A 25465-nucleotide genomic window follows, 5' to 3' on the forward strand; every position below is an offset into this window, starting at 1 on the left:
AAACCTTAACTATCCCATAATCAGTGTTTAAAATATCCCTAAACAGAGCTCTTTGGAGGTTTTGAAAGGTCATGATGATTTTAAGAGAAATGTTAAAAAGTCATTGTGAGTTTAAGATGACTAAATCCAAAATTTAAAACCAATGTAAAAATAAGTGTTATAATTATGTAATGCAAAATATAAAACAAAGATAAGTGTGATAAACATGAATTATAAATGAAATACAAAATTTAAAACCAATGTACAAATAAAACCATTTTCATATCTAGATAGCAAGTCAATGGTCTAACCTTCTAGGTCAAATGGGTTTGTCTAAGATGTTATAATTATGTAATAAATAAATAAATAAATATATATATATATATATAAACTCAAAGAAAAATACAAACTTTGTATCAATCATTTTGATACATTTTTAATATTACATATCCATCATATTAAAAAAATAAATGTAAAAATAAGAACTACTTTTATTGATGATGGAAACGGAATACATGATTTAAAATCAAGCGAAAAAGCGAAATGGTTTTTCCAATCCAGGTGTTTGGTTAGTAGTTCAACTGTCCATGTTAAATGAGTAAACACATGATGTTATAATTTAATAATAAAATATAAATAAAGTTCTAAAAAATATAAAAATTTGTAGAGAAATTTGGGCACATTCTGTAATATTATATATTCATTATATAAAAAATAAATATGATAAATGAGAATCATTTTCATTAATGATGAAAATGGGATAAAAATTAAGAAGACAATAATAAAGAATATTAATGTCTAACACATGAACATGCTAATAACCATGTCAAATCAATGGTTTAATTTGCTAGACCAACAATTTTTTAAGCTACGTGTTTGAGTTGAAAACAGCATTTACACGAATACATCATGCTTTAATTGATCATTTAAACAACATTTACACTGAAAAACTATTGTCGTCGTCATCATTTGAAACTAACAACCATGCCTCTGTTGGCATCCCTTGGAAATTCCATGGAGAAAATGTAGTATATATAGACGTCGGCAAGGAAGGCCCACAGAAGTGGTTTCCTTTTGGTGAACGTCGGCAAGGAAGATTACAATAGGTTAAGGCCTCTAAGTTATATATAGACGTCGGCAAGGTTCATGCAAAAAATTGTCTAGGACCCACAGAAATCTCACACATTCAACAATTAATACAGTAGTGGAAACCCAGATATGAGACACTGCAGTGCCACTTCTTGTGATCAAGCTTGGTATATATATATATATCACTGCTGAACTCAAGAAAGAAAACAAGCATTGTAATGGCGAAATTAATGCAATTAATTAAATGAAGGCCCCATTATTCAACATGCATATATGCTTCATGCAAAAAATAGCCTAGGGGCTAGGACCCACAGAAATCTTTACTACGTAGTGTCTCAATTCTGATTCAATGGCGCCACCTGATTCATCTCAGTTTCTCAATTCTGATTTGCCTAGTTGTGCAGTAACTACTTGCACCAATGTTCTGTCGTTTTAAGCTGGTTGGTAATTCTGTAACAAAAATCAATTTTACTTTTCCTAATTAGTTTATCATGTAGAGCAGCTTTCCAGTACAACCATTACTCCATCTTAAATTGTCTTTGTAATTTGTTTAATTTTCTGTGAATTAAGTTGTGGTATTAATCTTAAATAAATCAGAAGATCGATAATTAATGGGGCAGTTTGATAATTTTACAATCCACTGCAATGTCACATATCGCTGTTAGACTTATATTTTCAAAAACTTAGGGGGGCGAATGCTGCTGTCAGATAATGAAGGAAAAGCTGGAAGGTAGAGTTTGCTTTCTATTTGTTTAGTGGGTGAACAAGGCTCATTCTTTGTTTAGTGCTGTTAATTCTCTCAATCTTTATACCCTTCTTAGTGATTTACTTTCTATTTGTTTTGGCATCTTTTGTTTCTATCAAAAACTAAAAAAAGTTCAAGCCCTTCAGTTTCATTACCCCAAAGTAAAAGGTTTAATTAACTGGCGAGTGCCGATTTCTCTTTTAGGTTAACAGAAAACCAAACTAGTACCACCGGTTTTTGCAAAACACTAAACTAATCGATTCCACTAACTAGAGTTTTCGGTTTTTCAGTTTTTGTTGAGCACCACTAGTCTTAGTGTTCACCAATCTCAAAGTCAGCTTGAGAACTGTTTTGCTAGTGTTTATGGGCATGGTTTTTTAAACCAACCTGGAAACAGTTTGAATGGTTAAATGCCCAGGTCAATGATTTATTGACCAAAATTAACGATTTTTGGAAAAAATTTAATTTAAAAAAAAAACAGAATCGCATAATTTGCTCCCACCAACCAAATCAAACTAAGTAGATACCCGTTTAATGTGTTCCAAGAGCTCATCAGACAACCCACTGCGCTTTCTATTATATATATTTATTGTCAAAATAAGAGTTGGCAATGATCAATTCACGGTTGCAATTGTTATGAAATGGGTGAGATATATATATATATATATAGAGAGAGAGAGAGAGAGAGTGAGAGAGAGGCAGGTCCACGTGCCTTGAATGACGTTTGTCTCCTCTGCTTACCGCCAATAGCTGTCGGGCGTAATGGGATATTTTTTTATGGGAAATTAAATTAAACCATTGGTGTAACAAGTAAAGTTCATTAATTTTACTTGACTCAGATCTGGAAATTTTGTCAGTGGGGTGGTTTCTCTGGGGTCGACGTTGCTAGAAGGATAGAAGCAGACACGATGTAAATACGTTTTGGAATTGCATATAAATTATAATTCATTAAATTTAAAGTTGAATTATCAACATTATATAATCAATAATACTAAGACTCTAAAACATGTATGCATCATATTATAATGATCATTATAATTTTTAATTGTTATTAAAATTTTGGAAAAATTTATTTATTTGATATATTTATATATAAATAATAAATATGTTTTCATTTTTTTTAACGTATAATTGTTTCGTTTTAATCTTTTAGACAATAAAACAAACCAAAAGAAGTAGGAATAGAAATGGGGCAGGTTCAGGGTAAGGCACCTTCTCCCTGTTGGGGACGGCAAATTCGAGTCAACCACTTAAAAATATATTATTTGAGAGTAATTTAAAAATTGGATAATGGAAATTTAAGGATATTTTAAACATGGGATTATGAAATCCTAAATATTTTAGGAATTTTGGAGAATTTTAAGGATATTTTAAAAATTAATATTATATGTGAACATATGTTAGTAATTTATCATTGAATTTGGAGCGGGTTTGGGGGAATTATATGCAACCCGCATCTCCGCCCCATCCCCGTTTAAGATTTGGGAAAACCCACCCAATTCAGGGCAACAGGGCAGGTCCTCGGTTTTATAGGGATTGTTGCCATCCCTAAACTGGGGAATTGTTGCCAATTCTAGGTTTTAGCTTGCACTAGAGGTGTAAAACAAGCCGAGTCGTGTCACCCTCCCCTGGGATAACTTGGGGGTTGGCCCGGCTCAGCCCATGCGGGCATGTGCCATGCCACGGGCCGGGCGGGTTTATGGGCCAAGCCTTGGGCTAGGCTAGGCCGTGGATCGAGCCAAAGCTACTTATTTAAAAAATTGAAAAAAACTTAAATTTTTAATTTTATATGAATTTTGATGTATACAATTGCTTATATATACAATAATTAAATAAATTAGTATAATAAAATTGAAAGCAATTGTTTATTTTATTAATATATTATATACTATATATTTTTATATAATTATAATTTATATAGTATATTATATATTATATTATATATAAATATATATATAATATATACAAATAATATATGAGTCATGCCGTGGGCTAGGCCGTGTCGGCACGTGGGCCACAGGGCGGCACGACTCACTCGGTCATGCCATGTCAACATGTGGGCCACGGGGCGATACAGCCTGCTCGGTCATGTGCCAGCATGTGGGCTGCGGGGCAGCATGGCCTACTCAATCATGCCATGCCAATCCGGCCCACATGATCGTACTAGGCCCGACATGACCCATGGACCGTCATATCGGGCCATGCCGAGCCGATCCAAATTCGTACTGGGCCGCGGGCGGCATGACCCAATTTTCACCTCTAGCTTGCACTGATTGCTTGAGTTTGGAAAGAGTACTATACAAATATGTAGAGTAAAAATACATACAAAATACAAGGCTTTGTACTCTACAAATTTGTATTTGTAGCCGAAGTAAGACACTAAGACCATTCTTGTGAAAAACCTATTATAAATAGACATCTCCAGGCTCCAATATCATTATAAGCACCTCTCTCTCTCTCTCTCTCTCTCTCTCTCTCTCTCTCTCCCCATGGAGGCTGCTGGTTCAGCGCTAAATCTCCACACTTCCAAGTACTTAATGCGTCATGCATATTCAGTCCTTTTTTATCTCATCAGGTTTTCCACTTTCTTGAGCATGATTTTGATGGAAGCTTTTCTGTTTCTAAACAAATGGAGACCCATCTACCAACTTCTCCCCTTATCTTATTTTGTTTTGTTCCTTGTAGTAGTTCAACGCTTTCTTTCAAGCACCTGTTCTATCTATATGGTGGACTACTCATGTCTCAGGCCACCGGGCTTCTGTAGGGTCCCTTTATCATTCTTCGTTGAGCTTGTTTCCAATGCGAATATCTTTAACAAAGAAACCGTGGATTTTATGGCCAAAATCATCACTTCTTCCGGACAAGGAGAAGAGACCTACTTCCCACCTTCACTGCACTACATCCCACTAAGATCCCATCAGCAGGACTCCATTAATGAAGTACACATGGCCCTGTTCCCTGTCATGGACGACCTTCTCTCTAAAACCAACATATCTCCTGCTGACATAGACATCCTTATTGTTAACTGTACCGTCTTCTGTCCATCTCCTTCTCTCCCTTCCATCATCGTCAACCGGTACGCCATGAGAGATGACATTAAGACCTTTCATCTCTCTGGAATGGGTTGCAGTGCTTCGTCAGTTGCTCTCACTCTCGTCAGTGATCTCCTAAAGGTTTACAAAAACTCTAACGCTGTCATTCTTAGCACCGAGATCCTCTCCGCCGGGTGGTACCCCGGCAACGAGCGATCCAAGTTGCTCCTCAACTGCACCTTCCGCATGGGTGGTGCAGCCATCTTGCTTACAAACAGAAACAAAGCCCGAGAAACCTCCAAATACAAACTGTTTCGAACTGTAAGATCCCAAATAGCTTCCATCGATAAAGCTCACTTTTCTGTGATGCGAGAGGAGGATTCCCAAGGCAAACTTGGGGTAAACATCAACCAGAACTTCCTGCAGTTTGTTGGCTTGACTCTGAGGTCGCACATCACTCTCTTTGGTGCGTCCATCTTGCCCATAAAAGAGAAGCTTCGTTACACTCTTTATGTACTGAAGAAGCGATTGATGATCAACCAATCTGGAGATATTTACGTTCCCAACTTCAGATCTGTGATACAACACTTCTGTTTACCAGTGTCAGGAATACCTTTTATAAGGAGAATAGGCAGTGGGTTGAAGCTTACAGAAAGGGAGATGGAAGCAGCCATCATGACGTTCCATCGGTTTGGAAATCAGTCCTCAGCTGCCATGTGGTACGAGCTGGGCTACATGGAGGCAAAGGAGATGGTGAAGCAGGGTGATAAGGTGTGGCAGCTTGGGTTGGGGACAGGGTGGAAAGCCGCTAGTGTGGTATGGGAGTGCCTCAGGGATTTGTTGGATGAGAAGGACAATGGGCCATGGTTTGATTGCATTGACAAATATCCCATCAATAGTCCACGTGTCTAGTTTAATTCCTACGTACTACTGTTTGTTGATGATATCATAAGTGGAAATTTAATTAAATGTAGAAACTTTCTTTTTTAGCTGAGTAAGAGACAGGCTCCCCAACATGGGATGTTCATGCAAAATCTGAAGCTGTATTGTACTATATATGCAATCAGCTCTGAATTCAAATCTGATCTCTCCAAATCTAGTCATTTATTGAAATTGTACCCAATGTGGATGAATCCCAATCCAGTCCAATATAAATAGATGTACCCTCCTTAGGGTTCATGATGTAAAGAACTTTGTTGATTTATCAGTGTTATAATATCTTATTTTTAGGTCCATTTGGTTTGCAATAGTAATAGAAATTCTTTGGAATTGGAATCAAAATGATTCATTAATTTCAATTAGTCCTTTTTGATTCAGACAGAATGGAAATGGAAATGAGAATAGGGATGGGAATAGTAATGAAATTTCATTTCTAAAGAGGAGCAGGAAATGGCTATTTCTTTAAATGAGAATGAAAATGAAAATGGGATTTCAATTCTATCTAATCAAATAATTGGAATTAGAATAATCTATTTTGATTCCGATTTTAAACTCCTATTCCCACCAACCAAATGGGACCTTAGTTATTTTTTAAATGTTATCAAGTGGGTAAGAGAGAGGAGGCCATGTGCCTTGAATGACGTTTGCCATTTTTAGTAGTCACAGCGTTGGGGCAATTGAACGGTTGGGACGTTGGGGGTAATGAGATATTATTTTGATGGGTTGCAACACTAATGGTCACTTTCTGATGATTTATTGTTAGTGGGGTCATCTCTCTCGGACCGACCGATGATGACTATTAGAATAAAACAGGATACGAAGATTGTAAAGTTTTTGGGTCTTTATAATCATTATAGTATAGGAATGGCAACGGGGCAGGTTCGGGGCGGGGATTACATTCCCCATCCCTCACCCCGACCCTGACTCCCAAATCACCCCATCCCCGTCTCCGATCCCTGGTAGGGAAAGGAATCCTCCCTCCATCCTTGACCCCGATGGGGATGAATTTCTCGTCGGAGACCTGAATCCCCGACAGGCTAAGAGTGATTACCTAATTCCAAAGAGATTGAGAGAAAGACTGAGAGTGAGGTCGACGACAAAGAGAGAGATTGAGAGAAAGACTGAGACTGAGGTCGACGACAAAGAGAGAGATTGAGAGAAAGACTAAGACTGAGGTCGACGACAAAGAGAGAGATTGAGAGAAAGACTGAGAATCTAAGACTGAGAGATTGAGACTGAGAGAGAGAAAGAGAGAGAGAAAGAGGATCGTTGCGAGAGTTAAGGTCAGCGAGAGAGAGAGTCCGACAGGCGATGGTGACGATAGACGAAGGTTGAAGGAAGATTAAAGAATTGAAACTCTTCTTTGAGTATCTCTTTTCTATCCTCTGTTCGATGTCCGACGAGCGAGTAGCAACAGCGACGGCGGTCGACGAATCGATGACAAAGACAAAGGAAGACGAAGGCACGAAGTTAGGGTTCAGAAACAAAATTCTCTCTTCTCTCTATCAAAGACTCGAAGGTGAAGTGTTTTGTGTTTTGCAGTCGAGGGTTTTAATGTTTTACTATTTTTTAAGTTTTAATCTTTTAAAAAAACAAATAATAATTATTATAATTATATAATATTATATATTATATATATATATTAATCGGGGCCAGATCAGGGTGGGGATTGCATTCCCCATCCCCGTCCCCAAACCCGATCAAGGATTCAAGGATCGCCCTCCAACCCCGACCCTGCCAAAGTACCCCCCCATACCCGACCCCATCAGGCTGAAGAGCTCGAATACCCGTTGGGGACGGGGAAAATTGCCACCCCTATTAAAATATGGTATTGGGTATTGTATTGAATTGTTTGGATATAAATGCATGCTTTGAAAATACATATAAATTATATAAATATATTAATAGTATTATATTTAAAGCTGAATTATTTATAAAGAGAAACATTACAATCAACAATAATATCATAAGCAACAGGCATCAATCCACTATGCGTTTGGTAATGACAGGGGAGGGCGGAGGCAGGAGAGAGAGAGAAAGAGAGAAGTGGACATCTTTTCGACGTCGGCATAGAAGAAAGAGAAAAGAAGCTCGATTTGTATTTTATTCTTCCTTTCTTCTTCGTCAGCTCCAACAAAGAAAATTTGAATAAAATTACAGAAACAATGAAGAAAAGCACACAGAAATCAAAAGAATACAGCCTCGTAATCCCATAGATTTCTCCCTGTAAGAAAAAATATAGTATATTAACCATAGGGGAATACAGAGACGTCGGGTGGCCTCTAGCCCTCTAGGGGAACGGATTCCAAAACCAAAGGTTTCTTCTCTTCTTAAACCTTCACTTTTCCATCTAATAATCAATCCCTTGAGGCCAAGAATGGTGTATTCTTTGGCTGTAGCAATCTGAACCGAAACTTCCAATTTAGTGATGGAGATTAGTGGGATATTGGGAACGAATAGAGGCACTCTTTCTTTAGTAACCCAGTTGGGTGGCCAGATTATCCAACGCTTCTCTTACTGTTTAGTAGAATCTTCTCTCTCCAAGAAGATTTCCAGCTTTATAAGGTTTGGCAGCGACGTAGTCATCAAAGGAGGAAACGTCCAAACAACCCCATAGCACCGGTGGTTGCGTCATTGACTTGGGCTCCGCCTTCACTTACATTGATCAGAAGCCTTACGAAAGTGTAAAGAATGTATTGGTGGATTACTTTGCTTGGCTGAAACTAAAGAGGGATGATTTATCAGAGGCCATACACTTTGGATCTCTGTTACGCATTGCCAAAAAAATAAAAATAAAAAATTCTGGTTTTCTCAAGTTCATCTTCCACTTCCAAGGAGCTGATCTTGAAACGATACCAGAAAATGCGTTCTTCGGAAATTTAGAAATTTAAATGGAGACAGACGAAGATGAGTGGAACCAGGGTAATTTAAAAATTTTAATGTTTGAATAATCTTTTATTCAAATGCTTCATTTTGAAAGTTTTAAAAAGACGGGTAAAATAGTCTTTTCCATCTTTCTGGATTTAGTTTATATGTTTTCATTTTTAACATATAATTGTTTTATGGGCAAATATCTTAAGCTACTTAAAAGGATTTTGTCGATAGAGTATCCTTAAATTTTCTGAGCGATTAATAAAGAGATGAAAAAGACTATTTTACCCATTATCTTCCTTCAATTTTTCAAAATGAAAAAAAAGGGAAACAGAAAAAGAGTATAGGTCAGGGAGGGAGTGTAGACAGTCGAACAGGGAAGCTGAAGTTTGCTCCGGCTAATCCTCTAGACTTTCCGAACTATGAGGGTTGTGAGTTCTTGCTCATATATGGCTCAAATGACATAGATGTAGAACTGGTGTTGAGCTCAAAACAGAAGGGGAAGCAACAAAGCAGATTGTTTAGATTTGATTAAAACGGAGCGAACTCACACCTGAATCCAAGTCACTAGAGATCTCATCAATGGCTGCCGCATCTGTTGCTCTTTCACACCCCATGAGGAAAACGTTTACAATTTACATGGAAAAACTCACGAACAAGTAGAGAGATACGAAGAAATGGTCTGTGCTGACGGCTGAAAGAGTAAAACGTTGCACACCAGCCATCTGGTTTAGACTGTATCCTCCATTACAATTTCTTATTAAAATTTCATTAAAAGTGAAAAAGAGAAACACATTCTTCAAGAACACTCGTTGATCTTTCCACCCTCGTTGTCAATCAGCCTAAAGATGATCAGTGGTGAGAAAGAGAGAAGATGGTAAGTCACTAAGTCTAGTTCGAGCGACAGGACAATTCGTCCTTTGGTTCATGGTTCTCTTCTCTACGCCTACCCATGTAGCCATACATGGAAAGATTTTGATTCTTCTTATTTTTCTTCCTCTTTTGTTTCCGCTCTCTCTCGTCTTTCCCCTCTAGACTCCATTAAGTCCAGAATGTTCTGTTACAGTAGAAATTACCGTTTTTTCAATAAAAAAAAGTTGGTCAGAGAGGAATACATTCACGTAAGCTTTAGGTAAGAAAAATAAGCCAAGAATTCTGCTTTGTTTCTTTAGTTTGGGAGTTCTTTTTTTTTTTTGTTCCGCCATGGCTGCGGCTACATTCTATTATGCTTCTGTTACCTAGCTTGCATGGCTAATTCAGCTTTCCTTTTGTTCTTGCTCAAACTCTTCTTGTGTAGTTGGTCACCAACCTATCAAGTTCCATTCCATAATGTTTCTGTATCAACGCTATCAATGTCCACTCCAATCTCATCATCATGCTGGCAGAGGGAAGAATTCTCTTTGATAATCTAGAAAATGTTATCTAGCTTTTCTGAAGGCAAACTCTGAAGGTTATTGCTGAGTCGCTGCTTCTCTTCATATGTCATGTCCCTCTTATGGAGATCCTTTGCCTTGGGCTTCTTCAAAGAGGAGTTCTTCCAGTAGGAGTAAAAACAGCGGGCTTCACTTGGAATAATGGGAAGTGTAATGGATTCTGACCTATCCAGCTGCCGTCTCGCTTCTGCAAGAGGTTGGAGGGGGAGCAGGAGCCTTCCTCGAAGTAGGTGTAGGTAACCTGCATCATGCATCATGGTCCATCTCATACCTCGAATCAAGATTATGTTCAGCCTGTAAAACTGCCCACTTCTCTTCAAATATCATAGACAATTGTTCTCCCATAATGTGAACATCCTGGGTTATACGTCATCGCATTTCTGAAATTAAGTCTTACATCCTCTACAAACTCCCTAGGAGACTTGTACCAGTTCTTGTTCAGCCTCGACTTCATGGAGAAGGTGACGACCACCGTGGAAGCCGAAGAGCGTAACCATTTCTCCGTCGCCTACAAAAACGTCATCGGTGCTTGACAAGCTTCTTGTTACAAATAAAATGGTGCAAATAAAAACAGAAGGTGGCAGAGTCCACCAATTCGTGATCCCCTGAAGGCTTCAGATCTTTTGTTTCATTTTATTTTGTTTCATTTTACTGTCATTTCCTTATTTGAATTGCAGTTTATCCCATAAAGGCTTTGATGAGGGGTGATTTGGCCCGACCTACCAAATAGCGAACATGTGGATGCAACCTGCTGACTAGACAATGATTCAGCATTTCCTACCACCTCAGTAGGCCAAATCACCTTGGGTACCTCGAGCATTTTGACCAGGATAGAGGTCCGAGTAGCTCGGGATAGCCCAACCTGCCGAGGTGACACATAGCAAACTTCTAAAAACAAGCCACCTATCTCCGATCTCTTCAAGATCATGCCACACGACTATAGGTCTTATCCTCATCCCGCTCGGATCGGACGAACACGATAAGCTTTATCGGCAAACATGAATTCCACCTCCTAGTGCGGAATAGACTCCTAACAACGCAGGCTAAGGATCTTGGAGGTGTTTTGTGAAGCCCATGCAGCTCATCTATATAAGGGCATCTACCCCAATAACCCAAGGTATGTGTGATTTATTGAATTCTAGCTCTCTTGCTATCAAGCTTTCAGCTTGCAAAATCGGTTCACCCCATGTATTGGTGGGCAAATTTGCGTTTTGATATTAGTATAAGTCAAAGTTAGGATTCATATTTAAGTTGGCTCTTAATTCAATCCATCTAATTAATAACCCTACTTTATTAGATAGAACAAAAAGGGATTAAAAGAGATTTAAGAGTGATATATATATATATATATATATATATATATAGAGAGAGAGAGAGAGAGAGAGAGAGAGAGAGAGAGAGAGAGAGAGAAATGAACGATTTCCTCAAAAAATGTTACTATTTTCCAGTGTATGGTAAATGACCACAAAATACAAGCATTTTCCAATAGAATATAACGTCCCAATCACGTTTAGGAAAGTATTCATTTTTCTATTGGATATCAATTTCTGAACAGTTTATATTGCATTTCCTTTCCTCCAATTTACATGCAACCAGATGCAGATTTTGGAAACTATTTCATTTGATGTCTGGATCATTTTGTTTGATGCAGAATTTGGAAACTACTTCTCCCTTAACAAACATGCGAGTACTCTGTTTTCTGTGTTCAAAACAATATGCGAGTACTGTGTCTGGATTCATTTTGCAATAACATTGCGGTTAATAAGCATTTTCTGTTCAAAACAATATGTGAGTAATCTGTGTCACAAATCAAGTAGTTTTCAATAACAAATTATCAATTGGGTGGGCTCCTGGTTTTTCAAAAAACGGAATATATCCCTAAAAAAAGAAAACAGTCAATTTTTTTATTGTTCATCTTTCAGTACCTGAGAATGCATCCCACTATTTTATTGTTCAAAATACATCTGTGGCGAAATGCAACTTTTACAGTGAATTCAAGGAAAAAAGACGTGCCAAGGATCAGGAAAGTGAAATCAGCATCTCACGGCATTCTTTTAGTCCAGTGTAACAATATGTTAATATAATTCCAATTTTATTGAATGTCTGAAGAAAATCTGTTATCTTAATCGGTTAAGAGTATCATGCTATTAACACAAATGTATCCTTGTACATTCAAAACCTACAGGTTAAACTGTCTAAACTCTAAGCATCACAAGTGCAACCTACAATAAAGTAAATCAAGTATTCAAAATTAAATACAACGTCTCATCGAAACATGACAATAAGAAAGGTGACCAACCGGGAGGAAAGGCAGATAAGGGTAAACCTGCATTTAGATTAGGTGCACCCATAAAAATGAGCACTGTCAGTGAGCCTAGGCACTATTACTAAAACTGTCTTTTAAACACTGACAACAAATATCATTGGACAGCATTTTGATTCTTCTGTACTGAACAGCGCAATATAAATACCACTGGATTTGGATAATCTGAGATAATATATAATACACAACTGCTAGTTATAAAAAAATGACAAATATTAGTGCCCTATTAGTGATTCCAAGCTTTCTCGTGATAATTTACACAAATACATTATTTGCTTATGCCGAATTCAGCATCTCCATGACTTGAAACGTGTTTGAGCTTGATGCCTTTATTTAAGGAATTGAAAACATGATTTTGGAGTTGTCCAATTATGAAGAGAACCATAAAGATAATCTGGGCGGGACAGCTTTAAGGAACATCCTGGCCTTGGTAGCAGACAACAGCTGGCTGAGTTATAACTGATTTAAGCTTCTTTAAGTTTTCTACAGGCTTATCTTCAGCTAACTGCTGCCACAGCAGGAAGTAGTTGAGCACCAATAACATTATAACATCTACTACAGAGGGTTGGATGCTCAGAAAAGGAACCAACTTGGGGTGAGTAATTCCAGCATCTTTCACATTTTGAACCCTCAGCACGTGAAACACCAATCCAAATTCTGCTCTTCCCTCCAATAAGATAATCTCCTTTGTATGGAATATTTTCCATCAATTCACTCTCCAATGAAGAAAGAATCTCAACCTGCAATTTTCATTTCATTTTCAGGGAGTGAGGTCACATTAAATATGACAAATCGACCACAAGGAAATGCAATTTGGTCATGCAGTGCTGCTGACCACACAGAATTAGAGGTGCCTTGCGGTTTTTTCTCCTTTTTCATTTTTTCCATTTTTAAAAGAGATCGTGGGTTAACTGTGAGTTGTTAGGAACTTGGATTGATTAAGGCAGGGTTTAATACCAATTCTAAGGTTCCAATTCCGTCTGAACTAAACTATGCAACACTTTCAGCAATTGATCTGGATTCTTGAATCAAAGCTAGGGGTGATCTTGGAAAGGGCTGGGACAGGTTTAGCACCTATTTCAAGGGGCATAATCAATCCTAGGCCCAGCCTGGCCAGTACTATTCTGGGATAATGGAAAGGGTAAAGTATTAGACAGTCAAGAAAAATGCCCAGAAAATGTATATGGCAGAAATGAAAATGTTGAGATGGATGAGTGGGAAAACTAGAAAGGATAAGATTAGAAATGAAGGGGCTAAGAGTTGGGGGAAGATAAAAAAGACCTAGGTAGAGATTAGTCAAAAATGATTCAAATCCCAGTGCCACCAGGGTTTCACGGGGGAGGGGGGGTATGGGCATGGAGGATGGGCTACACCTGTTGTCTAGTTCAATGAATAAAAAAAAGAAAGTAAGAAATGAATCAAGGGCCATTAATTTAACAATGAATATGGTACTGAACAGAACAGAATGGTGCAAGTCATGTAGCCAACCCCATAAAGTTAGATGAAGATGGTAATATATGTATATTCTAGAGTAGGCTTGGGGCCCAAATGGGCCAACTTTTTGGGCCCAGGCCCATTCCACAAATTTCTGGGCCTGATGCAGGATCAGGCTTCGACACAAAACCAAGGTCCAACCTTGGAAATTTGTAGGCTGGGCTTGACTAGCTAGCCATGCCAGGAATAATCACCTCTACTTAACTCATTGAATGGGTGAATCTGAAAACATAAAAAAGCATCCACTTATCTGAAAACCCTGTGCAGCCAGTGTAAGCATTTCTAATTGCCCATTAGGTTCATCAGTAAACTGTAATTCTGATTATGTCACCCCAAAAGTTTCCCCATCAAATCAACAGACACAATAACTTAATGCACCAGTGAACCAAAGGAAAACTATTGACTTCTGGTTCATTTCAGCTAATGAGTAAATTTCAAGTGCCAAAGTGTCCCAGAAACCAACATACCTGTGATGTTATAAATATACGATGCAACATGTCTGCGTCATTTCTGGCAATACACATTCCATGTAATCTTGATGCCATGTCAGCATCGGCAGAATGCAGATATATTTTTGCATCTAAGCTCGAACCTATTAACTTCCCACTACGAGCAATTTCTAGAACTTTATTCACCTCAGTTCTCAGCTGGACAAAGATGTCTGAATTTAGATTTTCTCATATGATGCAAAAGAGTTATAACTAAAAATTTAAAATTGGTATGCATAACATTTACAGCATAAAGAAATTGAACTTCTATTCCCCAAGAATTTCAGATGGTTAGAACCTGGGCTTTTCATATTTGACTAGCTTGGGTCATCTTCAAGAACCAGAACAATTAAGAGCAATGGTGAAAACCGGACAGGGCATTAAACCAGAAAGGGACCCTTTCCTGGTTTTTCTGCTTTACCCGGTGGTTCAACCTCCAAAATATGAGTATTCAATGAATTGGAGAGGGTCCTGTTTGGTTCTACCTAGTTCAACTACCCAGTCTGGTCCAGTTTCCAAAACAATGGTTTAGTTTTGCTAGCAAAGTCTTAGAAAATTTTGAAAGCTGAAAAGCCTGAAATTATGAGTTCATCTTTGTTATTCACTACAATAATTAGACTCTAATCTTATGGCCTAAGTTGGAAATTAAATCTTTTGTCCAGATCTCCTGCAAGAAAAAACTCTGCTCACATAGCATCCAGCTGCACATTGGGAATATCTCCCTTACATTATGTTAAATTCATGGGGAAATGTTCCCAATGTGCAGCAGGATTCCCATGCTTTCACAGTGTGTGCAAAGTTTTTGCTTGCAGGGAATCCAATTGCATTTTTTATTTGTTGCCATCAATAGACTTTTCACTTACAATTCCAATAAGACCAATACCTAATGAATCTGATGTTTTCTAATCCAGAGAAATAGGTGTGTGAATTGGTTATGGGATTTGAAGTTTGCAATTGTTGGTATTTGGAATTGTTTATGAATTAAAGTCCATATTAGAGTCCCTGCTGGTTAGATATGTTTTTCTTAGTTCTAGTGAGATCTGTTTCTGAGTAGTTCTTTAGATTGGATTAAAATCTGTAAAAGGGAAGTCCACCCTGCTAATTGAACATGTGTGGGGCCAAGGATTGGTGTAATTGGAGTTTTTCTGGTTTCTTTCTTGCCCTCTAGTTTCCGGTAAGATCTTTCCTTTTTTTCCAATTCTCCCTCATACAACAACGGTTCTGTCTTCTTGATCTTTAATGTTTCCATCTTAGTTCTTGTTGATGAAAAACTTGGTTCATTATAATTATATATGACCTTGCCAGCTCATAACATCTTTCATCATTAAATACCTATCTCAAATGCACATATTCCACTTTGGATAAATTGGTCTTCCCTTGTTTCTGTTTGGAAGTTACCAAAAAGATAATACAATTTTTTTCTGATAAGTAATTTATAATTTTTCTTGTTTACTTTTCTTGATCAATAACTGAAATTCATTAATAATTTAGAAAAATGGAAGGTACATAAAAAAGGAGGAGATAAACCCTCGTAACTCCCCCGGATAGATTCAAGAAATAAATTACGATATAACCCAGAAATAAGTGTTTCTCCCAACCCCTTATTTACCTAAAGCATCAACCATGCAGTTGGCATCCCTCTTAAACCAATTCAACTTGACTTCCATTCCTTGTGTCAAATGTCTGAATTTCCTTTTTTTCATTCATGTAACCCCACCACCCCCTATCCTCTTTTTGAAGCCAGTCAATAACCAACTTTGGATCCCCTTCAATTAGCACCCTAGTAAGGTTAAGCTCTTTGGCTCTCTTAACTCCTTCCGATACAGAAAAGATTTCCACTCTCAACGAATCCCCAACACCAAAGGGAGCAGAGAAAACAGCCACAATATTGCTTTCCTCATCCCTGAAAACACCTCCAGTACCTGATGGTCCAGGATTTCCTTCACTGCTGCCATCAAAATTCAGCTTGATGAAACCATCAGCAGAGGATACCAAGTACACTCAACTAACTCTTTCAATGGCCCAGAATCAGCCACTTCTCCACTTCCTCATCAAATCAACAGCAGGAATTCCACCAAATATCTTTAATTTCACCCAATGGATCACCCTAACTATAACGGCTTCACTTAGAGCATCCTTCTTTCTTTGCCTTCAAAGAGCCCCTCATTTCTCTCTTCCCAAACAGTCCAGCAAACTGCAGCCCTTAAACATCTCCAAAATGTTTTTCCCCTCTTCTTTTGCCATCTAACAAAGGTAGGGTCAAACAGCCTCTGAACATTTGGCGGGGGTATCCACCTCTGTCCAAGAAAGGAAGAAAACCATTTCCAAATCGATAATGTAAAGACAGGAGATTAACAAGTGATGAGTGGACTCCCCATTAACCTTACAAAGAATACACCAATGAGGGGACAAGCAGCAATTAGGTCTTTTCCTTTGAAGAAGCTCACGTGTATTAATTCTATCCAAAAAAAAAAAAAAAAAAAACTCCTAGCAGAAACCCCCAATCTTATATGGAATAGGCTTACCCCAAACCTCTTTCATGGGAAAAGGTTGGCCCCCATTATCTACTAGTCTCATTAAGGACAGAAAGAAAGAAGCACAAATGAAGGTGCCTGAAGGGGAAAGAGTACAAACCCAATAGTCATTAGAAGAAGGATCTAAATAGAAACCCTCGAGGTTTTGAAAAAATTCAAGGCTCTGTCAACTTCATAGTCATGAAGACCTCTTCTAAGGCCAAGGTCCCACACAAGCCCGAAGGTGGAATTGGAAGGAGACACAAAGGAAGCAATAGGTTCGTCCTTCCGATTAGAGATCACAATGGAAGGGAATAAATCTTTAGGGGAGGAGTTACACAAACAAACCAGCTCCCAAAATTTAAAAGAATTACCAGAGCAAGGACTATACCTAACATGGTTAAGGAACAATGGCAAGATAGCATGGATAGACTTCCAAGGAGAAGCGTTTGTAGCCCTAGCCAGCAGCACACCAGCATCCCAAACATCAACCACAAGACCATAAAATACCGACAATCACCTTCACCCACACCAGCATCCCAAACATCAGCCGCAAGACCATAAAATACTGACAATCACCTTCACCCACAGCTTGTCCTTCTCAATAGACAATCTCCATAACTACTTCACCAACAAAGCTCTATTTCTCACTTGTATATTCCCCAAACCAAGCCCACCAAAACTTGTTAGGAATCAAGTTTTAGGAAATTTAAATATTTCTTAAATTACCATGCAAAAAAGTCATGAAAACATTGAGAATTTCATGAGATTGATGTTTACAATTGAGTTACTTGAACCCCTAAATAAAGTAAGTTACAGAAAGCCACCCGATAATTTGGAGGTGGTAATACCTAGCCCCACAAACTTTGTTTTGTAACAATACCCCTCTGAACTTCTAGATTAAACACTCTGTCCCCTAACCCACTAATGAGGTTGACAATGGAAGTGGAATTGCTAAGTTTCCCATTCAAGATTCTATGGGCTGACAGCAACATATATATATATATAAAAATGATGAAAATAATAATATTAAAGTAAAAATCATTCTCAAGGCATTGATGAACGGATCATTCTATTTATCAAAAAATGAATTGATCATTCTCAAAGTGTGCTCAAGATGAACTTTGTTGAAAGATGGTTGAAAAAAAACATGTGCGAGGATTTTAGAAAAACTAAGTTAATTAAAAGAGCAAATGGCCTCATAAGATAATATAAGGGTAATTTGTGGTTTTAAAAATGTTTAACAGAATAGCTCATGAAGTTAACTGACAGAATGCCAATGGTGTGGACAAAGTGTTGAAATCCAAAATTTTACGGGGGCCTTTGTCACAAAACAAGGCTCAGGTGGCTAAGTGTCACTACCCCCAATGTACAGGATGGCTGTCTGTAATTTACCCTTCCAAATATATTGCTTATGAGAACCAATCTCCCTAGAAATTTCATGACACAATTGCTAAAGAATATCTGGTTGTGATGGAAACATCAGCAAGTTTTCTCATGGATTGGAAAACAAAATTTTCCATAGGAGATAAATATGAACAAGATATTTATTAGTAAAGTAATGCTCTAATGCCATGGGTCTTGTCCACCATGGAGCCCTTAAATCACAAAGATTAAAAAGTTAATATGGGTTTTCATGTGAATACTGAGTTAAAAGGTGTTAAATGTTCCCCTTTTGTGATTTAAGGGCTCTGTGATGATGAAGCCCATGATGCTAGCAATTACCTTATTATAAGCCTAAGGCATAACTTGACAATCTATTGCACTTTATTTTTTAAATGCTGATAGAAAACAAACATATCAAACTCAAATTTGAGAATCTATAAAACAATCTTTATTTTACTGAGTGAAACAACGAGGATCTGATCAATACCTCCAAAATTTTTGCCCAAAAGTCCACATCTTCTGTAGCCATGGAGAACCATCTCTCATCCAATTCTGGCCATCTTGACTCGAAAACAAATTTGGCAACAAAGCCATCTTCTGTAGTGTGCTCAAAAGGAAGGCTCTGCCATACATCCTCAGCCAAATGTGGCAATATTGGAGCAATTACCCTCACAATAGAGAGAAGATGTGCTGCAAGAACTGTTTGACAACTTCTCCTTGTAAAGCTCGCAGTGCCCCTGAAATATTAATCCCTTCTAAGCATAACGCAAAAGCAAAGATACATAACCATGTATTTCTGTTTAAAAGTCAAGGGAACATAAAGATGTATTGAAAACTCAGAATGAATAAATACTCTGGAATATACTGTTTTAAGTAATGATATCAATGTTGTCAATAGATCTTGATGAGCCAAAGGAAGCCATGCAGGGCATCATGTTGAGAAACTCTATTCCCTACTTGAAGAGGTTATTTAATCATTCTAACTGTTGAGAAAGATTATTTCCCTCACTGATAGGGGTAATATGCCTCCAATTCTTTTTTTTTTTTTTTTTTTCGATCAGCAACACAAAATAATCCATTTAAATTAGATAAAAGAAGTACAACAAGAAGTTGTGAAGAGATAAAATAGAACCAATGGGATTAATTTATCCCAGAATATTACAAATGAGCCCAATACATAGATTGTCTCTGAACCCCTTTCTTAGCTAAACCATCTGCCAAATTGCTTGCAGATCTTCTAACCCAATTGGCTTGAAATATCATTTCTCTTGATAGCCTTTTGAGCCATCTGAAGTCAATTATTAAAGTCCCAGTTAATCCTTCTTCCTTTTTCAGCCAACTCACCACTGTTCTCAAGTCACCTTCAATAATCAATCTTTCAACACCCAATTCCTTTGCTTTCTCCACCCCAAAAACTGCTGCCAAGAATTCTGATCTGACTACATCACCTTGCCCACCCCAATTGATCCCGAGTACAATGAGAGCATATTTCCTTTCTCATCCTTTATTACCCCAGCAATGCCTGATAGACCTGGATTACCCACAACTACCCTCAAAATTCATCTTCTTCCAACCACAAGATGGTAGTGCCCACTCCACAGAAACTTTTTGTCTTCTAGAGGAAGAATCAGCTATTGCACCCCAAGACTTGAAATCGTCAACCTTGAAACCAGAGAAAAGACTCAAGGTTCTAGACCAGTGTGCCACTATCAAAGTTTCCTTGATTCTTTCTTGCCTTCAGAAATCATTAGGTTTCTTTCTTCAAAGACTGACCAGATCACTGCTGCCGTCGAATATCTCCACAAGGTCTACCCCTCCTCTTAGTGCAACTAAAAGCAAACAGATTAAACAACCCTTCCAAGCTAACAGGAGGGAACCACTTGGACCCAAAAAGAGAAGAAAACCATTCCAAATGCAGCCAATAAAAGGACAGGAGATGAACAGATGAAAAACAGTCTCACCATTCAACTTACATAAAAAACACCAGCTGGGGGCAAGCACCAATTTGGTCTTTTGCTTTGGATCATACTACAAGTGTTAATACAACCATTAAACACTTCCCAACAGAAGGCAATGATTTTTGGTGGAAGAGGGGAGAGGGGGGAGCGTACCAAATTTCTTTCACAGGGAAAGGAGACGGGTAAGTGGCTACAAGGGAGTTCAAGAAAGACTTACATGAGAAAAGCCCTAGGAACCCACACCCTAGTATCCATATCATCTTCCCCCAAAACCACTGAATTTAACAAGCTTAGCAAATCTAACACACTGGATATTTCAAACTCTCTAAGATTCCTAGTAAACCCAAGGTTCCAATTAAGCCCTATGGAAGAAGAGTTCTAGGAAACGAACTCAGACATAGGTCAACATATAAGGCTGGAGAGTGTAAAAAGGGATGGAAAGATCTCAGACAGAGGATGCTCCCCAACCCAAATATCTTCCCAAAATCTAATTTTCTGGCCCAAGGCTAAATCATACCTGACATGGTTGAGGAAGGTAGGAATGAAATCATGGATGGATTTCCAAGGAGCAGCCAGAGTAGCTCTATGCAGGCAACCAGCATCCCATCCGTTGTTTGATAGCCCGTGGATACTTGCTATGACTTTGTCATACAATCTTTCATTTTCATTAAGGAAACCTTCAAAGCCATTTGCTTTACAAAGCCAATTTTTTCATTCTAACGTTTCCAATCACCAGGCCTCCTACCTTCAACCTTACCACCTTCTCCCATCTTACCAAGTGATCTTTCTTATGGGTTACTTATTGATAAAACTCAGATTAGATGTTCATATATGTTCAGATCAGAAGAAAGAGAAGGAAGAGAGAGAGAAAGAGAAGGAAAAGAAGGAGAAAAGGTCACAGCCGAACTAGAGAGAAAAATCATAATCCCTCTAGTCGGCCCTTCTTTTATTTATACTCTTCTAAGATATACAAGGATTACCATTGTGCCCTCACTTAAGTGAGAGCCACATCAGCTGAGCAGTACATATATAACTAAACATAAAAGGACTGTACTACCCCTGTACAGCCGACTCTAACACTCCCCCTCAAGCTGGTGAGTATATGTCATATAGTCCCAGCTTGTTACATATGTAGTCCACTCTTCCCCGATTCAACCCTTTGGTAAACAGATCTGCCCATTGATTTCCTGTGTTCACATATGCTGTACTTATCACTCCATTGAGCACCTTCTCACGTACAAAGTGGCAATTCACTTTTATATGCTTCGTCCTTTCATGAAACACTGGATTAGAGGAGATATGAACTACAGCTTGATTATCATAGTACAGCTTCATAGGAGTGTCAATAGAGTATCCCATCTCCTCTAGTAGATACTTTAACCACACCAGTTCGCATGTCGTGTGAGCCATAGCCCTATATTCAGCCTCTACACTGCTTCTTGCTACCACTGTCTGCTTCTTACTCTTCCATGTCACTAAGTTCCCACCAAGAAAAGTGCAATAACCTGTAGTGGACCTTCTGTCAGATATGGACCCGGCCCAATCAGCATCCGTGTATCCCTCTATCTCAAGACTTCCTCCACTCTTATACAACAAAACACGACCTGGAGCACCCTTCAAATACCTCACAATCCTTATGACTGCCTCCCAATGTGGGATTCTAGGATTCTGCATAAATTGACTCACTACACTGACCGCAAATGAGATATCAGGTCGAGTGATGGTTAGGTAATTAAGCTTACCCACCAGCCTTCTGTACCTTCCCGGATCCTCAAACTCCTCACCTGTATCACTACCCAATCTAGCATTCAGTTCCATAGGTGTTTCAGTTGGTCTGGCACCCAACAACCCTGTTTCTTCTAGCAAATCAAGAACATATTTCCTCTGGCACGGATTAATACCATTCTTGGACCTTGCAACCTCTATCCCTAGGAAGTATCTTAATTTGCCAAGATCCTTTGTTTGGAAATGATCATGCAAGTAAGTCTTCAACCAGTCAATTCATGGTCTGTCACTGCCTGTGATAACAATGTCATCTACATATACCACCAAGAGAATCTTCCCAGCATTTGATTCATAGTTGAATACGGAATGGTCAACCTAACACTGTTTCTTCTAGCAAATCAAGAACATATTTCCTCTGGCACGGATTAATACCATTCTTGGACCTTGCAACCTCTATCCCTAGGAAGTATCTTAATTTGCCAAGATCCTTTGTTTGGAAATGATCATGCAAGTAAGTCTTCAACCAGTCAATTCATGGTCTGTCACTGCCTGTGATAACAATGTCATCTACATATACCACCAAGAGAATCTTCCCAGCATTTGATTCATAGTTGAATACGGAATGGTCAACCTAACACTGTTTCATTCCAAACTTCTTCACCACTTCACTAAATCTCCCAAGCCATGCACAAGGAGATTGTTTAAGTCCATAAATAGCCTTCTTAAGTCTACATACCTTCTCACCCTCCCCCTGAGCAACAAACCTTGGTGGTTGCTCCATGTACACCTCCTCAAGAAGATCACCATGTAAAAAAGCATTCTTGATGTCAAGCTGAAAGAAGGGCCAACCATACATAGCAGCAAGAGAAATCAGAACACGAACTGACCCAATTTTGGCAACCGGAGAGAAGGTGTCGGTGTAATCAATACCATATTGCTGTGAATAACCTTTGGCAACTAACCGAGCTTTCAACCGTTCAACACTCCCATCAGGAAAGTATTTAACCGTGTACACCCACTTACAGCCGACCACATGCTTACCAGGAGGAAGAGTGGTGAGGTCCCACATACGAGTACGAGTCAGGGCCGAGAGTTCTTCTTTCATTGCTTGGCGCCACCCTAGAGAAGTGAGGGCTTCCTGGACATCCTTGGGAACAGAGACAGAGGATAACATAGAAACAAACTGTCGATGGAAAGCCGAAAGGTGAGATATAGAAACATAATTGGAAATGGGATGGAGAGTGCAACTGTGTTTACCTTTCCGCAAAGCAATAGGAAGATCAAGGTCAAAACTTGGGGTTGGGGCTGGGGTGGGATCAACTGTCGGATCTGTCGACGGTGACGAAGCTAAGGGAGGAGCCAATGCCTGACGATGTGTATACACTTGCCGGATAGGTGGTCCTCTCTCAAGTAGTTGCACTGGAGGCGAAGACTGGGTCACGACCGGAACAAGAGGAACGGGATCCTCAACAGGAACTGGAAGAGGAGGTGATGGCAACAAAGGAGAAGAAGTATCCGACTTGGAGAAGAAAGGAACAAACTCAAAAAATGTAACATCAGAACACACAAAAGAACGTTGAGAACGAGGGATATAACACTTATACCCTTTTTGAGTCCTGGAATAGCCAAGAAAGACACACTTAGTGGATCTAGCATCTAACTTGTCCATTCCAGGCCCAAGATTATGAACGAAACACAGGCATCCAAAAACTCTGGGAGTAAGGGGGAAAGGAGACAACGTGGGAAACAAAACAGAGAAAGGGGACTGACCTTCAAGGATAGACATGGGCATGCGGTTAATAAGAAAGCAAGATGTAAGTACAGTATCACTCCAAAAGGGTTTGGGGACATTCATCTGATGTAAGAGGGACCGAGTAGTTTCCAAAAGGTGACGGTTCTTTCTTTCAGCCACCCCATTTTGTTGAGGGGTGTAGATACATGAGGTTTGATGGACAATGCCATGCTATTCCAAATATTCTTGAAAGTGTGGAAAAATACTCGCGGCCATTATCAGAACGAAGAATTTTAATATGTACACCAAATTGATTGTGAATTTCAGCATAAAATTTCTAGAAGATAGAAAACAATTCACTCTTTTCTTTCATAAGGTAAAGCCATGTCATCCTTGAATAATCATCAACAAAAATTACAAAGTACTTGTAACCATTATAAGACACTACTCTGTTTGGACCCCAGATGTCCGAATGGACTAAAGAAAAAGGACTCGATGTACGACTATCAACTCTAGGACTAAAGAAGACACGATGATGTTTCCCAAACTGACACGACTCACAATTTAAATTAGAAAGACGACGCAACGATGGAACAAGTAACTGAAGAGCTCTAAGAGACGAATGACCAAGTCTGCAGTGCCACTGATGAGGGGAGAGAGATGATTGAAGAGTTGTTGTCGAACCACCTCCATCAAGATAATACAGTCCACCAGCTTCATGCCCTCCACCAATCTTCATCCCCATCTTAAGATCTTGAAACACACAAGAGGAAGGGTAAAAAGTTATTGAGCAATTAAGAGATTGAGTCAATTTATTAACAGACATCAGGTTAAAGGGAAGCTTGGGAACATATAAAACTGAGGAGAGGGATAATGAGTTAGTGTCAACATTACCAACACCACATATGGCGGATGTAGAGCCATTGGCAAGAGTAACAGATTGGGAAGTGAAGGACGAAGAAATGGATGAAAACACACTTGGAGTTCCAGTCATATGATCGGAAGCTCCAGAATCTATAATCCAATGGGAAGATGTGGATGCCAGACAAGTCGTACCTGTGTGTGCAAGGGTAGTTGTGTTCTGTTGAGATGTACCTTGAATGAACCACTCATACTCATCCGGTGAAACACCCACCATCTCCTTTCTGGAAGCATCTGTAGATGTAGTGGGGATCTAATCAGTGACTTGAGATTTTTGTCTTGAGCTACCACCATTTATAGTTGCATGATTCGCCCAGGTTGAAGGTGGGCCATGGAGATCGTAGCAAAAGTTGATAGTATATCCCTCCATACCACAATGAGTACACCTTCTCTGAGTATTACCACATCCCTTACCACAGGCTCCCCCTGAGTCTCGTCCTCCAACACGACCACCACCACGATTATACATTCCACCACCACCATGACCATACATGGGTCCACCACCACTACCACGACCATGCTGACCTCTACCACCACGACCTCCCCCTCTCGTAACTACAAATGCAGACCTATTTGACATAGTGGGAGTCTGTGGGTCCAACTGAAATCCTCTAAAGATGAGCAAACACTTCCTCAAGAGAGGGGAGAGCAGATCCACCTAATATCCTCCTGCTCCCATTCATCATATCCCGAAGAATCAATTGGGGGCTTATCTTCCCTCACATGTTTCACTTTCTTTTTGGCTTTCAGGAAAATTTCAACAGACTTAACCCAAGGGACATAATTCTCACCATTCGGTTTTATAGAGGTCATTTGCACATTCAGATAATCGAAAGG

The 25465-nt window shown here is 39.0% G+C and overlaps 1 protein-coding gene and 1 pseudogene across 2 annotated transcripts in view; one reads left to right on the forward strand and one right to left on the reverse strand.

Annotated features, from left to right (window-relative positions):
- Positions 1–4253: 4253 nt before the first annotated feature.
- LOC104591366 (3-ketoacyl-CoA synthase 6 pseudogene) lies at positions 4254–5930 on the forward strand (annotated as a pseudogene). The gene has a single exon (XR_016084268.1). The product of XR_016084268.1 is annotated as a 3-ketoacyl-CoA synthase 6 pseudogene (transcript).
- A 6473-nt stretch (positions 5931–12403) lies between these two features.
- OVA2 (tRNA synthetase class I (I, L, M and V) family protein) overlaps positions 12404–25465 on the reverse strand; it is a 102797-nt gene continuing 89735 nt past the window's right edge. Inside the window, exons 20-22 of the mRNA XM_010250165.3 lie at positions 18780–19029; positions 14373–14552; positions 12404–13151 (exon numbers count right to left, since the gene is read on the reverse strand). Coding sequence (XP_010248467.1) covers positions 12909–13151; positions 14373–14552; positions 18780–19029 — 673 coding nt within the window. The 3' untranslated portion in view covers positions 12404–12908. The remainder of the gene's footprint in view (positions 13152–14372; positions 14553–18779; positions 19030–25465) is intronic.

Source organism: Nelumbo nucifera, chromosome 3, assembly GCF_055504915.1.
Source record: "Nelumbo nucifera cultivar China Antique chromosome 3, China Antique-T2T, whole genome shotgun sequence".
Taxonomy (NCBI): domain Eukaryota; kingdom Viridiplantae; phylum Streptophyta; class Magnoliopsida; order Proteales; family Nelumbonaceae; genus Nelumbo; species Nelumbo nucifera.